The sequence below is a fragment of the Sphaeramia orbicularis genome, chromosome 21 (genome assembly GCF_902148855.1).
Source record: "Sphaeramia orbicularis chromosome 21, fSphaOr1.1, whole genome shotgun sequence".
Classification (NCBI taxonomy): domain Eukaryota; kingdom Metazoa; phylum Chordata; class Actinopteri; order Kurtiformes; family Apogonidae; genus Sphaeramia; species Sphaeramia orbicularis.
The window spans coordinates 9,365,872-9,383,924 of NC_043977.1; the positions used below are offsets into that span (position 1 = coordinate 9,365,872).

General features: G+C 36.3%; 1 protein-coding gene across 2 annotated transcripts; it reads left to right on the forward strand.

The window, feature by feature from the left end:
- Positions 1-716: 716 nt before the first annotated feature.
- On the forward strand, positions 717-7,461 carry nup35 (nucleoporin 35). Of its 2 annotated transcripts, none has more exons than XM_030125077.1 (9): positions 717-1,019; positions 3,007-3,162; positions 3,245-3,378; positions 4,216-4,273; positions 4,380-4,488; positions 4,906-4,975; positions 5,051-5,179; positions 7,012-7,149; positions 7,233-7,461. In XM_030125077.1, exons 1-9 carry the CDS (start codon positions 1,007-1,009, stop codon positions 7,308-7,310), a joined length of 885 nt encoding a protein of 294 aa, XP_029980937.1. In that variant the 5' UTR covers positions 717-1,006; the 3' UTR covers positions 7,311-7,461. The 2 variants fall into 2 exon arrangements, with proteins under 2 accessions (XP_029980937.1, XP_029980938.1); XM_030125078.1 differs by having other exon boundaries at positions 3,251-3,378.
- Positions 7,462-18,053: the final 10,592 nt, after the last annotated feature.

Below are 18,053 nucleotides of genomic sequence, written 5' to 3' on the forward strand. Positions count from 1 at the left end.
ACTGTGGATGTTTTCTCCAATTTATAAAATTCAGAACCATGTTACCTCAGTGTTTCCCCTCTAATAGCATCCTGAAAAATTAAGCACTTGCACAGTTTTATATGAAAATCAACCCAGAATATTTTACAAAAGAAATTCATCGAATCACACTTGTAATCTCAGTATCTCAGACTGTGCAGTTAAATCATGAATGACAATATAGTAGACTCAAATAGCATTTTTAAACAAATCATAAAATTTGTAAAACATGTGTTGATTAAAAAAAAAAAAAGGACAGATTCTTTCTTCTTTCTGCTTCACAGGGTTGCCAAGGATATTCACAACGAAGAGCAAATATATGTGTTCTATTTTTCAAGTATATTTTTACAATGTTCCTGCTGCATCGTGGGCCTTTGACTTTTGTGCTATCAGTTTTCTGTCTGTGCTGTACATAAGGCATAACTGACAATAAAGCTGGCTTTGACTTTAATTGATATATTCTAATACCTCTCAAACTTCATTAATACAACCAAAGATTGGTCATTAATCTAACAGATTTATGTCAGTTCATTTCTCTGTAAAGGGAAGTCCTTCAGAATCTTCCTAAGGGTACAATTACGGCTTCTAGATGTATTTATTTCAGAACGTTTTCTTGGTAACATCATTAAAGCACAAATTTCCTGGTTGCCCTAAACGCCTTCTGATGATACGTATGAAACCTGCGACGGAAGTGACTGTGTAGCCGCATCAGCCCCTGGGTTGTCATCTACTACAGCAGCAGCTTCTAATAAGACAAATAAACCAGATTCAGAGAGATATTTCTCGTCAAGAACAGTGATGTGATCCCTGTTGGATGCTAACAGTTAGTCTTCACCTCCTCTGGACTGAAGTTTATCATTTAATTAATATAAACAGTGTGTTAAAGTGAGTATTTCGTTAGCCGTGCTAGCCGCGTTAGCCGCTAACCCACCTTCTCCTGCCGGCGTCACTTCCTTCTTTTGAAAATCGCGGCCACAAATTAACAGAAATGGAGCTTCAGTGTGAGTTTGAGCTTTAATTCTGCTCATTATTGGTCTGTAATGGATTGTTTATGTGTTTATTAGGCCGATGTGTGAAATTTAGCCGTTGACTGCTGCTGTTGGTTTGATGGAAGATAAACATGTGGTTTAAGTTCAGACAAACCGGGTTGAACTGGGTGTGAAACTGATTTAAAGGCTTATCTGATCTGATCTGATCTGATCTGATCTGTTTTACAGCTGGTTTTATGTTCGTATTTTACAATTCCATGATCATATAGTGTTTAGAATTATTAAAACCCAGATGATTCCAGATGTCTTTCGTAGTTGTACATGTAGGTGAATCTTTCCTCACTCTAGGATGTTCTGTATTCAGAATCTTTAGATCTCTGGACAATGTTAGAGTCTGAGACCCTTTATTGCAGGGGTGTCAAACTCAGATCCTCAAGGGCCGGTATGATAAGCCTATCATCCAACTCTGCAGAAGCCTGATAACGACTGTCAGGTGTGCTGGAAGAGGGAAACATCTAAAACATGCAGGATACCGGCCCTCGAGGACCGGAGTTTGACACCTGTGCTTTATTGGAATGGAGGTTCATTCTAAAAGTCGTGAGCATGTCGGATGCAGTGTTTTCTCTTCTCTATATTGAAGAGTTTTCATGATAACTTGTCAGGAGATCTTTCTGTTACATTGTACTTTTCAGTTGTTGATGTATAGCAGTGTTTCCAACCTTTTTTGGCTCATGACCCCATTTTAACATAACAAATGTTGGCGACCCCAGACATTCAAAAAGGAGACTTTTTTTTTTTTTTTGCTAAAATTAATTTGTGTTTGATCATGTAATAGTTTGCTATGCTATGTTGCAAATGAATGTTGATTTTAGAGGACATTTAGTCTATATAATGTATATTATTATGGACAGAGGCAGTAAATCCATGTGTAGATTACTGCACAAAGTGAGAATTTTATTTTCCTTGGTCGGTATATGTACAGTCAGTCCAGCTTGGATTTACAAGGCTGACAATTAATACTGAACACCCAAGAACTCAAACTATGTATTATAAAAGAGCTGCAGCATCTGAAACTGACCACAATGAACATTTGACAGATAAACAGAACCACAGTGCTGCAGTTTCTGACTCAGAGTTTATGTCTTTTATGTACTGTGATTGTTTCTCTCAACTCACCATATATTTTAGTATTCGTAAGTTATTAGTAAGTTTTTTGTTTGTTTGTTTGTTTGGGGTTTTGTTTTTGTTTTTTTCACTTTTATTTTTATCAATTACTAGAAATTTCAGGTGACCCCATTTGAATATAAGGTGACCCCATGTGGGGTCCCGACCCCAAGGTTGAAAAACACTGTTATAGAGTCATAATATGTTGTTGTTTTTTCAGTTTCCGTGAGTGCAACCTCTTTTTGTGATTTAGTTGACTGACTGAATATATTACATTGAACAATTGAACAGAAATATAAAGAATTCAGAATACATCTAGAAAATGTTGTTAGTGTCATATACATTGATGTATAATTTGGAATTTGAAGTGATCGTAACATATGATATATAATGTACGTTATAACAATTAACATGGATAACAACTAACAAAAAAACACCACATTACACTATAGACAACATATCATTGATTGCATTTGCACAAATTTATTTTTTTTCACCTACGTGTATAGATACAAGAGTTTAAGACGATTGCATACTTTTGCCGATACATTATTTATACGTTTGATGGCACCTAGGATGATTGCACTTTTCAATTTCGCTGTACCTGTAAAATGACAATAAAGACATTCTGTTCTATTGTAGAATACACATGAAAACAGTACACTGCCTCTGAAAGCTCATGAATGATCAGGACTTTTAGTTTGTGCCATAAATCGAAGCGTCTGCTTTGTGTGTCCTGAGTGAAAAAGACTCCACAGAAGCAATAGAACCATAAAAACCCACTGACAGGTGAGTCCAGGTGTGTTTTCTGATGGTTTCTCTGTTCCCGTCTCAGTGGGCAGTGAACCCATGACTCTTGGCTCCCCCACCTCCCCTAAACCCGCCTCGGGGGCTCAGTTCCTGCCCGGGTTCCTGATGGGCGACCTGCCAGCGCCCGTGACCCCTCAGCCCCGCCCCTTCAGCTTGGCCTCACCCATCCTGGACAGCACAGGTACCGCACGACACGCCCACCAACACATCACCTGACTGTGTAGGAGCAGATTATCACTTATTGATCTGTTTATGTTGATCAGTAACAGCAGGAGGAGGAAGCTCCGCCCCTCAGCCGGTTGTTCCCACCCCCAAAGACAAGAGCGGAGCCCCCCCTGTTCGCAGTATCCATGACGACCTGGCGACTGTAATGACTCCTCTAGCGGCACATAGACAGGTGAGTACGCCAACTGTCCAAAAGAGAATATTGGTGTTTTTACTGTAAATCTAGTGAAATTAAAACCTCAACAACTGCTAATACTTAATTAACTTGATTTAACCTTTAATGAGGTTTCAGACAATGATGCAGAATCTGTCATCATGAACACATTGAAAAATAATGACACTCTGGGATTTTAATATGAAACACTTACACATACAGTATATCAGTATAATTTTAAACCTCTTTTTTGTAATTTTATTATTTTATACAGTTTAGCTTTGAGGGAATGTACATGATTTATTTATGTCCCTCACACTGCCCTTTAAACTTTATTGAGTTTGATAAGTGTTTAAATGAAGAAAAAAAATTAAATACTTTTTACATCTTGTCATTGTACTCAATAGGTTTTTCTATAAAACAAGTCATTTTGATAATTTATATTTTATTTTCATAATAATATTTAACATTCTACACGTGTCTTTGAAATCACTGTCCACCCTGTCACTTTGGGGGAATTGCCTTCTTTAATAATCTGGTTGATGACATCATCATCATCATCATTTTGAGTGTCTTCGTTGGAGGTGGAAACATAGGCTACAAGAGCATTTAGTATTTACATGGAGATAATGCAACCAGTGTAAGAAACCACTGATGCTGAACGTGTAGCTAGTCAGATCCATAAGAATGCTAATGCTAATGAATATTACTGTTGTGATGTGTTCAATGTTTCCAGGTAATTTCAGAATCAGAATACTGTAATAATGTGTTACAGTTGCTCCATTCAAATATAATAAAGTTGTTCTTATTGTTATAAAATCTGACCTAAATACTTGTCTTTATCCATGTCCTCAGTCTTTCCCGGTGATGCAGTCCCCTCTGTCTGCCCGCCAGGCGTCCACTCCAGGAGCAAGTACGTCCATAGAACTAGAATTAAAAGACAGAACTGAGTCCAGACTGTTTGGAGTCTGAGGACATACTGACCCATCCCCTGTGTCCCTTCTGTGGCCTGTGTCCAGGCGTCCAGCAGCTGTGTCTGTCTCCGGCCCAGGTGGACCCATTCTACAGTCAGGGAGAAGCTCTGTCATCTGAGGACCAGCTGGACCAGACCTGGGTCACCGTGTTCGGGTATCATCACCGTCCACACATGAATAGAATAGAATAGAATAGAATCACCTTTATTGTCATTGTGTTCATTGAAATTAGGAGTTCTACTCCAGTCAGATCAACAATATGAAGAGTGAATATAAAATTCCAAAAAACTAAAAAGTAAAATAAGAAAACATAATGTAAACTTTTACAAAAAGTAAAATAAGCGTAGAACTAAAATTAGAAATCTGGATATTAAAATTTTATATTTATGGGGAAAAAAACTCCTAAAGGGTTAACTTTATTAACTGTTTTTATATCTGAATGTTAACTGTTATTAACAGTATGGATATCTATGAATATTAATTAATTAATATATACATACTAACATACTGACAGTATTTATTACCTCTGGCCGTTAGTGCGTCGTTCACGTGTTGCGTTCACTGTCCGTAGGTTTCCTCCGGCATCGGCCTCCTACATCCTGCTGCAGTTTGCTCAGTATGGAAACATCCTGCGACATTCGGTGAGACTCAGACAGGTCAAACAGTCACGTATTGATCTTCGCTGATGTCATATTGATGACGTATTTTCCCGTCAGATGGCATCTCCCGGCAACTGGATGCATCTTCAGTATCAGTCGCGGCTTCAGGCCAGAAAAGCTTTGTCTAAAGACGGGAAAGTGTTCGGAGACGCCATCATGGTGGGAGTGAAACCCTGCATCGACAAGGTCTGTACCTCTGGGTCACAGGGTTTAGACTACCATCATATCATGGGTTCATTTATGATGTTTTTGCAATTAAAGTGACAGAATTTTTTTTTTACTTAACTTTCAATATCTGTCCATTAATTATCATTAAAAAAATATAATGTATAAAAAAACAGTATGTATGTAATGTACAAAAATAAAGTGAAAGAAGGAGGAAAAAATTGAGACTGGACAAAAACTGTTAGTGGAAGTGGGCGGAGATTATTATGACACCAAGTGGATGTAGGTGGGGTTTATTATGACACTTAATGGATGTGGGTGGAGTTTATTATGACACTGTTAGGGGATATGGGTGGGGTTTATGATGACACTGTTGGAAGATGTGGGCGGGGTTTATGATGACTGTTAGAGGATGAGGGCGGAGTTTATGATGACACTGTTAGAGGATGTGGGCGGAGTTTATGATGACACTGTTAGAGGATGAGGGCGGAGTTTATGATGACACTGTTAGGGGATGTGGGTGGGGTTTATGATGACACTGTTAGAGGATGTGGGCGGGGTTTTCATTTATTCCTCCACTGTTTATTCACCGTCTATGATTCAGATCCAAACCTGTGATTGAAGACACATGTTTGTGAGTTTTTCCAAATGAATCTAGTGTTTTTTTTCTCTGAATTAAGTGATGTAATGACTTCATTTGAGTTCAGCTCCAAAAGTATTATCATCTGTTTATTTTCTTTCTATTATCAGACCTTTTAGATTCCACTTAAAGCTATACCTACTGATGTGGCATTTCTCACAGCACTTGGTAAAAGTTTGAACATGAACAACCCGCCTCCCTCCAAAGCCCCACCCACTTCCCTCTGCCTGAGCACTGAGGCTCCTCCTCCTCTCTCCTCCTCTCACCTGATGCGCGATGGAAACGGAGGAGGAGGCAGAGGCGGAGGTCCGGTCCGTTTTTGGCGTGTCCGCGGACCCCTCCCTCAGTAATCAGATGCATCATCCACCTGCTGTGGGCCCGCGGCTCCTGTTCCATCAGTAGACCTGGTCTGTGCAGCGCTGGGCCAGTGTCTTCACTGCAGTGCCCAGGGGATGGGCGCCGCACTGTGAACGAGCGGCCTCCGCGAATTTTCCGAGGACATTTGAAGTTTCATAGTCCATACAATTATCATCTTACATCATCTTACATTGTGTGACACCATGTACATGTACCTGTATGAGTCCCACCGTCATAAAAGCTGAGCTTTATGCAGACCTGTTCAGTCCAGTACAGCTGACTTCCGGACTTTTATCTCCATCTTTCACTAATCAGACTCCCGTTTGTGCCCCTTAGTTGTCATTTCTGTTCATAAATCCGTTTAATCCCTTCCACATGTGCATGTCAGTTCTATCCAAACACATCCTAGACAGTAGACTGTGGTCAGTGACAGGAGCAGTGCCAGTGAAGCGTCAGATTCAGAGGTAACATATATCGGATGTGAGACGGCGATAATGGATCGGATGCTGGACGGCCGTAATGGATGATTGACAGGAGGCTCAGTCAGGTTCGGCCAATTATTTTATTCGGACCGACTAAAATGATTGGTCAGACTTTTATCAGAAATATATGAGAATTAAACATTTTTGAGTTTCAATACCTGGTGGATTTCTTTTACATTTTAGTTTGACACACACTTATTAGGAGCATTTTAAGATGACAAAAGAAAAGTGTAAAAATGCCACATCATATGGTATAGCTTTAAGTGTCACTGTAAAAACACTGTAAATTACGTGAATGATTCAGTTTTATCTTATGTATTTTATTCAGTAAATTACCCATCATGCTTAGTGTCTGTCCTCTTCCTGTCTTTCAGAGTGTGATGGAGAGCAGCGACGCCGTGTCTACACCCCTCTCCTCCTCCTTCATTAACTCCTCCACCCTCCCTTCCACCCCTCGCTCTGCCCTCCGACCGCTAAGCTCCGCCTACAGGACGCCCAGCGGCGACTACCAGGTGACCTCTGACCTCCATTCGTCCACCGTCTGGTAAAGGTCGACTGAATGAATGACTGATGGTGTCTGTGTTTCTGTCCTCAGGTGGTGGCAGACAGACAGACGCCCAGGAAGGACGACAGCTTCGTTTCCAAGGCGATGGAGTACATGTTTGGATGGTGACACGATCGGTGGTGGACTCACTACAGTGTGTGTGTGTGTGTGTGTGTGTATGTTTGTGCGCATGTGCTTGCATGTGTGCGTACGTTTGTGTGTTTTATAATCTGTTTTTTAATGTTTCTGACTCAATAAAGCTCCTCTGATTTAATATTCAGTCCAGGGTGTGCTTCTGTCAGTGTCCACCAGGGGGCGGTGCCTCCATTTAAATACATACACTTATTACTATGAAGGACGTGGACGATGAACGTTAATGCACTGAATGAACTCAGAAATGGAGAAATGTAAAATAAGCAGAAAATGGGATACAGTTTAGTTTCACTAGATTATTTTGTACACATTAGTTCATTTTATTAATTACTTTGTTCACATACTTTAATTTCATTTTCTTGATTATTTTGTTAATCTGTGATAATTTTATTCATTTTTTTCTTCAGTTTTTGTCATGTTTTTTATTGTTTATTTTTCCTAATTTTCTGGATTATTTTGTGTATTTGTTTTCATTTTCTTATTTTGAACTTGAATTTTATTTCATTGATTGTTCTTTTTTTTTTCTGACTTTCTTCACAGTTCTGATTATTGTGTTAATTTTCTTGCTTATTTTTCACACTTCTGTTCATTTAATTGATTATTTTCTTAATTTTATTGATAATATCTTATAGTTTTATGTTCTTGATTGTCTTGTTCATTTTACTTAAACCCAGACCCACCTGTTTATCCTGTATACTCTGTTAGGAGGAAAACACTGAGGGTTGAGACTCTTTATATGTGAAATAATGCAAACATTATATTGACTAAAACCCCCAGGGGAAACATATTAGTTTCCTTGACTTTTATTTTGGGCCCATTACATTTCTTTTCATTGATGTTTTTGTATCATGCATTGTTTATTTGTGAATAAGGAAGCCTCTCATTTCTTCTGTAGAACACTACAGGTCATGTGTTTTTTTTATGTGTTCTAATATAGAACACATTAAAGGGGTCATATTTTGCTAAACTCATTTTTATTAGTCTTTGGTTCATTTATTTGTGTATTTGGACCCTAATAGTTCATACAGTTTGAATTTGAACCCTCCAGGTGCTGCAAAGCTATCTTTATATTCATTTTGGCAAAAATCGAGGGGATTTCTACAACCTGTTTTAATTCCTGCTTAATTTGTTACGTCTGTAACTAGTTACGTCACGACATTTGCACATATAAGGCTTCAAACAAACATTTATTTCTCAGAGTACGCCAGTTTATGTAGACGACAGGGAAATATTTTAAAATGCATAATTCAATTTTAAGAAAGCAAAATGTCACTCCTTTTACTCAGTTGCTTGTATTTGCCTCATTAGTCCTTTTAAATGCTACAGTAGCTGAACCTCATCAACTGGTTCTACATTAAACTGCATTAACAATCCAAACTCTACTATTTGAATATGATGTTACTCAAAACTTCATTAACCATAAAGACCCAGAGCTACTTTTGTATCAGTTCTTGAATGAATTTGTCTCCTATTTAGCCTTTTGTAAGTGATTTATCTCAATTTATTACCACATTATCACCTGCATTTTGCATTGTTCACTGTAAATCATATATTTTCCTTTATTTATTTTCCTATATTTAATTTAGATGTTCATAAAACTCAGAATAACCTTTGATTTTACTCTATCAAAACAGAAAAAAATAAAGAAAAACTGAGATTTTCAGTAAAAATATAAATAACTGAATATAAACCCAGTATTTCCATCCACTGTCATTGATCCAGCTCCATGGGTTTTACTGGTGAATCAATGTTTTAGAAGATGACGGTGTCTCCATGGTAACTACAGACAACTGTATTTTACACCAATTACTTCCATGGATTGGTAGAATTAGTGGATCAGTAGTTGTTAATGAATAAACTAAAACATTAAACAAATAAAAACACAGTCAGTTACAGTTAATACCTGCTTAATACCTGTTCAAAAAGGCTTTTTAGTCTCCCACCTGACCCAGGACCACCACAGACTGACTACACTCTATGTATTCATCATAAAGTACTCCATGTGCCCCCCCCCCCCCGGGCCCCAGTCTCTCTATATCTCTATCGCTCTCTCTTTTCTCCTCCTTTACTCTCTCTCTTTAACCCCAACTGGTCAAGGCAGACAGCCATCCTTCAGGAGTCTGGGTCTGCTCCAGGTTTCTGCTGTCAAAGGGAAGTTTTTCCTCGCCACTGTCACCAATCACAAGTGTTTGCTTCTGAAGGACTCTGTTGGGTCTCAGTAAACTTGATTTGATTTTGATTTGAATTGATTTGATTTGAATTGATAAAGCACTTTGTGACTCTGTCTATGAAAAGTGCTCTATAAATAAAATTTACTTACTTACTTACTTACTTAATGTAGGGACTGGAAAATCGACAGTTTTATTTTGGCGTATAAGTCCTTTAAAAGTTTTTTATTTACAGTTAAATGTTAACGTTGAATAAAAACTGGAGATGGGTTTGTATGTTAATATACTTCCCTTGTTTTGTTGCAGTTGCTTCTAAATCCGCATTTTTTTTCCACCACAGAAGAAGAGCAGCGGCAGCTCAACAGATGCCCCCCCGATCCAGGACGTCCCCCCGGAGCAGCAACACCGCTGTGATTAATAACACTCCATCCTGACGCTGCAGGTGATAAATATGAGCCTGAGTTATTGTGATGCTGCATTGTTTAGAACAGTCCCACCGGTACCACACGTACACACACACACACACACACACACACACACACACACACACACACACACACACACACACACACACACACAAACAACTCTGCACTTTCGTGTTTCTGCAACAACCGACCTGTAGAGTTTCACACTGACTCCCAAAAGTTGGACAAACCTCTGCAAGTATTCATTCAATAGATCCTTAAAGGGTCGATATATAGTATTTATACTTTAAAATATTAGAAAAATTACCTTAAATTCTCATTAGTTTTTATAATATGGATGGATCTGTGAAGTTCTGTCAAAGATGCAGATGTATTGGATCGTACAAATATGAAGTGAATTTATTTCCACTGACAGGTTGGGGGATTTATATGACCACTGGAGGGAGTAGTGAGTCACTCTGAGGATGAGAACTACTAAGAAACAACTGTCAGAATCAAAGAAAAGAAGTGATAAAACTAGAGTCGTTTTCTCCGCTGGATTCAGATGAAAATGTAAAGAATGGAGTTAAATGGTGAAATGTCAGCGTTTCTTCTACACGGGTGAATTTGATTCTGAGGATTATGAAGGTATAAAGTTATTATGGGATGTTCTTATCTTTGCTGATTTGCCATTTGTTGATCGACAGTTCAGACTAAATTAAATTAAAAGAAAAAAAAATTGACAAAATAAGCTATAATTTTCAAAAAGAAACCAAATCATGAACAAAATGAACAAAAAGTGAAATTCTTCTTCTTAATAATAATAACAACAATAATAATAATAATAATAATAATAATAATAATAATAATGATAATAAATAGATTAAGTAACATAATTTTAAAAAGAACGGGAAAAGTTCCTAAAAATTATTTTTAAAAAAATTGATAAAACAAATAAAATGAACAAAATGATTTTTAGAATGAACAAAAAATAAACAAAATGAACAATAATTAATACAAGTCCATTTTTTTCATGGTTTTAATTATGGATATGATTATTTGAATTTCCTCTGGATTATTTTGAACATTTTTGTTTATTTAATTGAATGTTTTGTTCTTTTATTGTTTTGTTTTTTTCATCTTTACTCATTTTCCTGATATTTTCTTCCTTTTTTCCATGTTTATTTGGCTTTATTTTCTTTACTATTTTCTTAATTTCCTTCATTATTTTCTTCACTGTGTTAACTTCCGTAACATTCCACCAAAATGAATCAAATATTTTCAGTCTTTATTCTTATGCAGTGCATCTGACAGACTTTTACATTTAAAGAGTGAAATTTGTATTAAAAATTGTACATTTGGATTCATTGTCAATAACCATGAAAATAGTTGTAAACTAAATACATTTCTGACCAAAACCTAAAGTTGTTTTAATAAAAGTTGGTTCTGACTTGGTTTGGAGCTGATTTGTTATTATTGAATATTTACTTTAGGTATTCGAACTTCTGCCTGAACAACGTGAGTCTCTTCCGTTTAGTTTTGAAGACGCTTTTATCCTGTGACCTTTGACCCCTGGGTGTTGATGCAGCGTTCGGTTCCCGTTGAGACTCTTTTTATTCGCTGTGAACTTCGACAGCTGAGGAAACATGAAGCAAAGATTAAAGGTGTTTTGAACGCAGACGTGTTCAGTCTCTGTGGTTTCATCCAAACCTGGAAGAATCAGAAAGAGAAGGAAAAATCAGTTTGTTTTGAATATTATTAATTAAAAACCATCTGTGTGGTGTAAATAAACTATATGGACAAAAGTATGTGGACACTTTGAGTTCAGGTATTTCTTTTCTAACAGGGGTCTGGGAAACAAAACAATAATGACTAATGTCATAAAATAGTTTATATTGGGATAAATATCATTGCATTGGTTAGTTTGGTTTAAATTGTTATCTTTGCTTCTAAAATGCCTAAGAGATGGTTTTGACTTAATTTCTGTCAACAATTATTTTATTTTTTGTTTTTTTTAATCATGACTATGATTTTAAACATTCTACCTCTAAATTTCTAAAAAAAAATATTTTCTATGTTCTGACAGCAAATAATAATTTTCTACCACAACTAACCATCTACTTTCTTCACATCTCACTGAGGAAGAAAAATCTCCCATTAAACTTTAATGAAATATTGATTTTTATAAACTATATGGACATAAATATTGGGACACATCATGTCTACAGCTGTAAGATGTCCTGTTATGATGATCTGAGATATAAACATAAACCTTTTTTAAACATTTTCTTTAGTATTTGATCTTTTTTTTTTTTTTTGTTAGTTTCATGCATTAGTTTGTTCATCTTCTTATTTTTATTTATTTTCCTCGTTTTATGTTCATTCCTTTAATTATTAGGCTCATTTTATTGATAATCTTTTTTTTGTTAATTTTGTGCATTACTTTGTTCATCTTCTTAATATTATTTATTATTTTTCTTCTTTTATGTTCATTCCTTTAATAATTTGGTTCATTTTATTGATAATTGAGTTTATTTTTGTGACTATGTTCATTTTTTTTGATAATTTTGTTCATTATTTTGCAGATTTTATTGACTGTAGCAACTTCCAAATTATTTCTTCTCTACATGTAACATTTCATAAGTGATTTATCACCATTTAATATAATGTCATCCTATGCATTTTCAGTTTTTCAGTGTAAATCATGTATTTTAAAATCATAATCATGGATAAAAAAAACCAAAACAAAATGAATATTGAGAGAAATTAAGTAAAAACCATCTCTGAGGCATTTTGGAAGCAAAGATAACAATTTAAACCAAACTAACCGGTGCAATGATATTTATCTCGATATAAAACTATATTACGACATTAGTTATTACTGTTTTGTATCCCAGACCCCTGTTAGAAAAGAAACACCTGAACTCAAAGTGTCCACATACTTTTGTCCATATAGTTTATTGTATCGACTTCACTGATGCTGAATATTCGACTTTAAAAGTGAACTATTTCCAGGTTTAAGCTTCATAAAGTGCAGAGAAGCTGAGGTTGACCTTTGACCTCTGACCTCCCAGCGGCGCGTCGACCTTGGTTGGAGGGAAACTGCCGAGAGCTGCAGATGTGACAACGCAAGTCCATTCTGCTGTCCAACAACTAAACACAAGCCAACCCAACACACAGCCTCTTCATCATTAATGCACCGAACTGTGTCACATCTGGGACAAAACAGAACAATAGAGTCTGAACACACGCTTTTACTGTTTGTGCTGCACACGAGCACTGTTAAACAGCAGGTATTTAATCTGTAAATATGACAACGGGATAAGGCGACAAAACACATCTGTAAGCACATATTTAATCAGATCACACTGAATATTTACAGAAAATAACATGGAGTTTATTGTATCCACTGTGCAATATTTGTTTGTTGATAATTTATTATTATTATTATTATTATTATTATTATATATTGTTATGTCTACTCTTTTGATGAGCGCTTTATAATGATTCTTAGTTTGTTACAGTTGTTAATTATTAGTATTATTATTATAATTTATTATAGTTATTGTTATTCATGTTATTTATTATTTTCTTTTCTTTTATCATATATATATAAAGTTCAATCTATTCTAATCTAAATCTAACCTAATTCTATTCTATTCTATTCTATTCTATTCTAAACTAATCTAATCTAATCTAATCTAATCTAATCTAACATGTCCATAAAATTACATACATTTATGTATTTATTTATTTCTATTGTACTACCTGTCAATCACATTCTGACCCACTAAAGTTTCCATCTGACCTGAGATCTGATCAATGAATGAATAATAAAAATGAACAGATGACGCATTAGAGTTAAAATAAAATCAACGAGACCAGAAACAAAATCACCTGTTTCGAGTCACTTTAACCAGACGACACTGCCTTCGTCTGTTCACATCAGAGTGTGTGTGTGTGTTTTTGTTCAAATCTGCTCATTGTGTTGTGTAATAATAAACAGTGTGCATTTGTGTTATTGGACAATCAAACAGTCTCTCACAGTCGCCATGGGAACGGAGGACAGGAAGGACGAATTTAACTTTAATTAGACGTGGTATTTATACGACACACACACACAAACGCACACAAACATACACAAACACACACATAATGAAGTGGACGTCCTGGTCCACATCTGACCTCGTCCATGTGTCCCATTTCAGACCCGTCAAGGGAACTAGTTCCTGCACCACAGTGGAAGGATACGACATACTTACCATATTTTAGCATTTAATGTTTATATAGAACAAATAAGACCAGACCGATGACAAATAAAGTCACAGATTCAGATGTTTTTAAAAGAAAATGTCATTATATTACTAGAATAAAGTTGTATTTTGAGTAAAAAGGTTATGTTATTATAAAACTTCAGTCATATTTCTACAGAAAATTCATGACATTCAGGGAATAAAGCCATAAATAGAGGAGACAAAGAGCATAGTATTGGCAGAATAAAGTCATTAATTTGAAATAAAAGTCAGTATTCAGAGAATAAAGTCATGTTTCAACAAAGAAAAAATCAAAATATCAGGAGAATAAAGTTGCATGAAGTTAAATAATGAAGCTGCATAAATGTTAAATCAAAACTCACCGGATCCTTTTCAGCCTTTTTCCCATTTAAAGTGTTATCTTATACTATTATGACTTAAAAAAAAAAAAAACATATATATATATATATATATATATATATATATATATATATATATATATATATATATATATATATATATATATATATACTAGATTTATTCCTCAGTTCATCACTGCTTTTAGACTTTATTTTCTAGTCAAACTAATGTCCTGTTTCGTCAGGTGCAGGTCAGGTGGACAGACATGCTCTTCTCTGATTGGCCCGTTTGAAATACAGAGGTCCAATCACAGCTCAGCTCAGTTAATAAAAACAGGTGATTTAGATTTGGATTGAGGTTTCTCTGTTGGACTGATTTTCTTCACCGTGATGTTTCAGTTTGGAGTTTTGTGTCTGGATTCAACACATGGAGATGGGTAAGTGTCAAATATGAACCAAAAACAGCAAATATTGAAAACAAAAACAAAAAAACACAGTAGATATTGAACAAAAAAAAAAAAAATCTGCAAAACAGTAGATATCGAACAAAAAAACTGTTGTAATTTAACACAAAAAAAAAGATGAAACAGGAAAGATTTAACAAAAACAGTTGGGATTTAACAAAAAAACCCCAAAAAAACAGTCAAAACACAACAAATATTTAACAAAAACAATTGAAACAGAGAAAATGTTTCACAGAAAAACCCAACATTAACAGACCTACATCACATCTGAATCTTAGACCATCCCACGGAAGACCATGGACCTGATGATTAAAAAAATGTATCAAACAGAAGATGAATATTTTAACGTGTCTTAGTTTTTATCCAGATGCTTGTGTATTAGTGCTCAGCGGTGTCCTCTGCTGGACCCATTCAGACTCATGGATATATTGACGCGATGACGTTTTCACCGTTTTAAAGGTGCTGTACAGACTTGGTGAGATCTTGAAAAAGTCTAATTTTTATATATATGCCTGATCATAGTCCACAATTTAAAATGAGATTATCTTCAACAAAATAGGCTATTTCCAAATGCTATTTCCAGCTTCTCTGATCGGGTCGGACAAGACTGGACTGATTTACAGCAGACTTGCGTCGCTATGACAACAGCACACCGACTGGCAGAGGTTAGCAGTGGAAGTAAGATGAACGAGTGAGGGTAAGATCTGTCCTTTTTCCTAAAGAAAGGGATTTCTTGGATTTATTTAGTTGTGATGGTGGACACTGGAGCTGGAGCTGGACTGACAGAAAGAAACAGAAAACTAAACTGTAGAGTGACAGAGCACAGACTAAAACCTCTGCGTTGAACTGATGGATAGAACTAAGGGAGTTAAAGGAGTGAAAACAGAGCTGCAGTTGTCCCTCTTCCTTCTAACAGGTATAGAATGCTTCTGTTCTTTACGCAGATGCGTTGGAACATTGGATTGGACTCCAGTGTCTGTCGGCAGCTCAGTCTAACACTTAGTAAACACTTCTGTGTTAGCCACATGGCTAGCTCTGTGACATGGCTAATCTGTTTTATTTGGAACATTGTTTCAGTCCAAGCTAAGGGCTTTGGAAGGTGAGACTGACATGGTTCTGTTTGGAGTTGAATGTTCATGTCAGGGCCTGGATACGAAACTGTGTTTCAGGAACAAGACAAGTCTACCAGTAGAATAGTGTGAATGCAGAAGGCTGAAGCAGCTAGAGCTGAACTGCTAATGCAGAATGAGGAAGGTGTTGAATGACTGAAGTCATTTCTGAAAATGCTTGAATACTTTGTGGAAAAGCTAGAGCAAATGTATATTATTGGGACACGTCTTAAACACCGGTCTGTGAGTAACACTGAGGAGTTCTGGAGTAAAACAGACATAGAAGCTGGAGTCAGACGTCCAAAGTTAGGTTTCACTTAAGTTTTCACCCCAGTTACTAAACTACTCTACAAACGGACTTTGTGAAGTTTACTTGTCTATTTTCAAACGTCACTTTGCACTCTGCAAGTTACTGTTTGGAAAAAAAGAAATGCAGAGTTGTAAAGTAGATCTGCTCTTCAGTCATTAGCTTCAAAACGCCTTCTCCACAGTTATGCCCTTATGACAGTAGGTGCTAGTGTTCATGGGAAACAGAGTCTTTGTCCCTTAAAAACACCACCGATTCCAGCTGAAGGTGTCACTGCAATCCACTATAAACAAATTCTCTGTTCAGGACCTTTAAACATACACATCTGTTTTCATGTCTACATACAGATTAACTGAGCGTTAAGTCAAATTTTTTTATGGTGTATTTCTGCTCATATCATAAGAAATCAAACAAAAGACCAGAAAATTAAAATAAGAAAAAAATTCAATCTCTGGTCATTTTTCTGACTCTCACATCCTCAGAAGACATAATTTCATCTTGTCTATCCTACAGCGTCATGTCATCCATCTTTACATACATCATATGGTTGAATTGAGTTTTTATTCAACTATAGAAAAAACAAACTGTACTTTTCAAAGTAAAGTTTGTCATTTTTCATCCTCTCTCTCTCTCTCTCTCTCTCTCTCTCTCTCTCTCTCTCTCTCTGTTTTCTTCTAGGTCTCTCGCCTCTGGACAGAACAGCTGTTTTCCTCCAGAGGCATTCTGGGTTTGTGTCACTGTGGCGATGCCTGCAGTTACAGCAGCTGTTGATGTCAACATCGCTACTGGCAACCACGACAAAAATTACAACAACAACAACAACAACATTTTGACCTGCGTCGTCTCCATCACAGTAAGAACAGTTTGGAAGTGACATCACTGCAGATCTGGCCTCTGATTGGTTGACATGAATGTCCCGCTCTCTGTATCAAAGCTTGTTTGTGTTTTTATGGAGGCCGATAAACAGGATGGGGGTCTGGGAAGGGGTTACCATGGTGACTGATCACAGCTGTCAGCTGGTGGAGAACTTCCTCCTTCATGGAGATGAATGAACAAAGAGACGCTGTCGGGAAAAACAGATGAAAATCACATTTAAAACTAAAGCAGCAGCTCGTTTTTAGTGTCGATGAGTAAAAATATCATAATTACTTTTGTTCATGTGAGGAAACGAGACCTTTAACCTCCTCTGGACTCAGTTTACAGACTGGGGAGAAACGGACAAGGTGATAAATGTTGGACATTGATGTGACTGAAACGGTGTCAAGATCTATTTAGAGAAGAGAAGAGAAGAGAAGAGGTCTTTACTGCCACTGTCCCTGGAACCATAAAACTCAGTTTATCAGCAGATTAAAGAGCAAAAGGAAGGACTGTAAATAAAACGATCAAATAAAAATGACACTGAACATACATACTGTAAAATACAGGCAATATACAAAACTACAAATACTTGAGTAAGAATACTGCAAGGGTTGAGAGGTGACAATGCAGAAGGAAGGGGTGTTTGCTATTTTTTCCCTCCTTTCTGCTCCTGTAGCTGGAATTTTCATGACATTAACCCTTTTTTTAACCTGTTAAATGCCATGTTTGTAATATAAACCAACCATATTTTTGATGCAAAAAACAAAAAAATGTGTTCAATGTAGTACATAAAAATT

Excerpts from the sequence above, each read along its gene's own strand:
- nup35 (XM_030125077.1), top strand. Across the intron at positions 3,379-4,215 it reads CTCTAGCGGCACATAGACAG|TCTTTCCCGGTGATGCAGTC; the intron begins GTGAGTACGCCA and ends CCATGTCCTCAG. Across the intron at positions 4,489-4,905 it reads ACCTGGGTCACCGTGTTCGG|GTTTCCTCCGGCATCGGCCT; the intron begins GTATCATCACCG and ends CACTGTCCGTAG.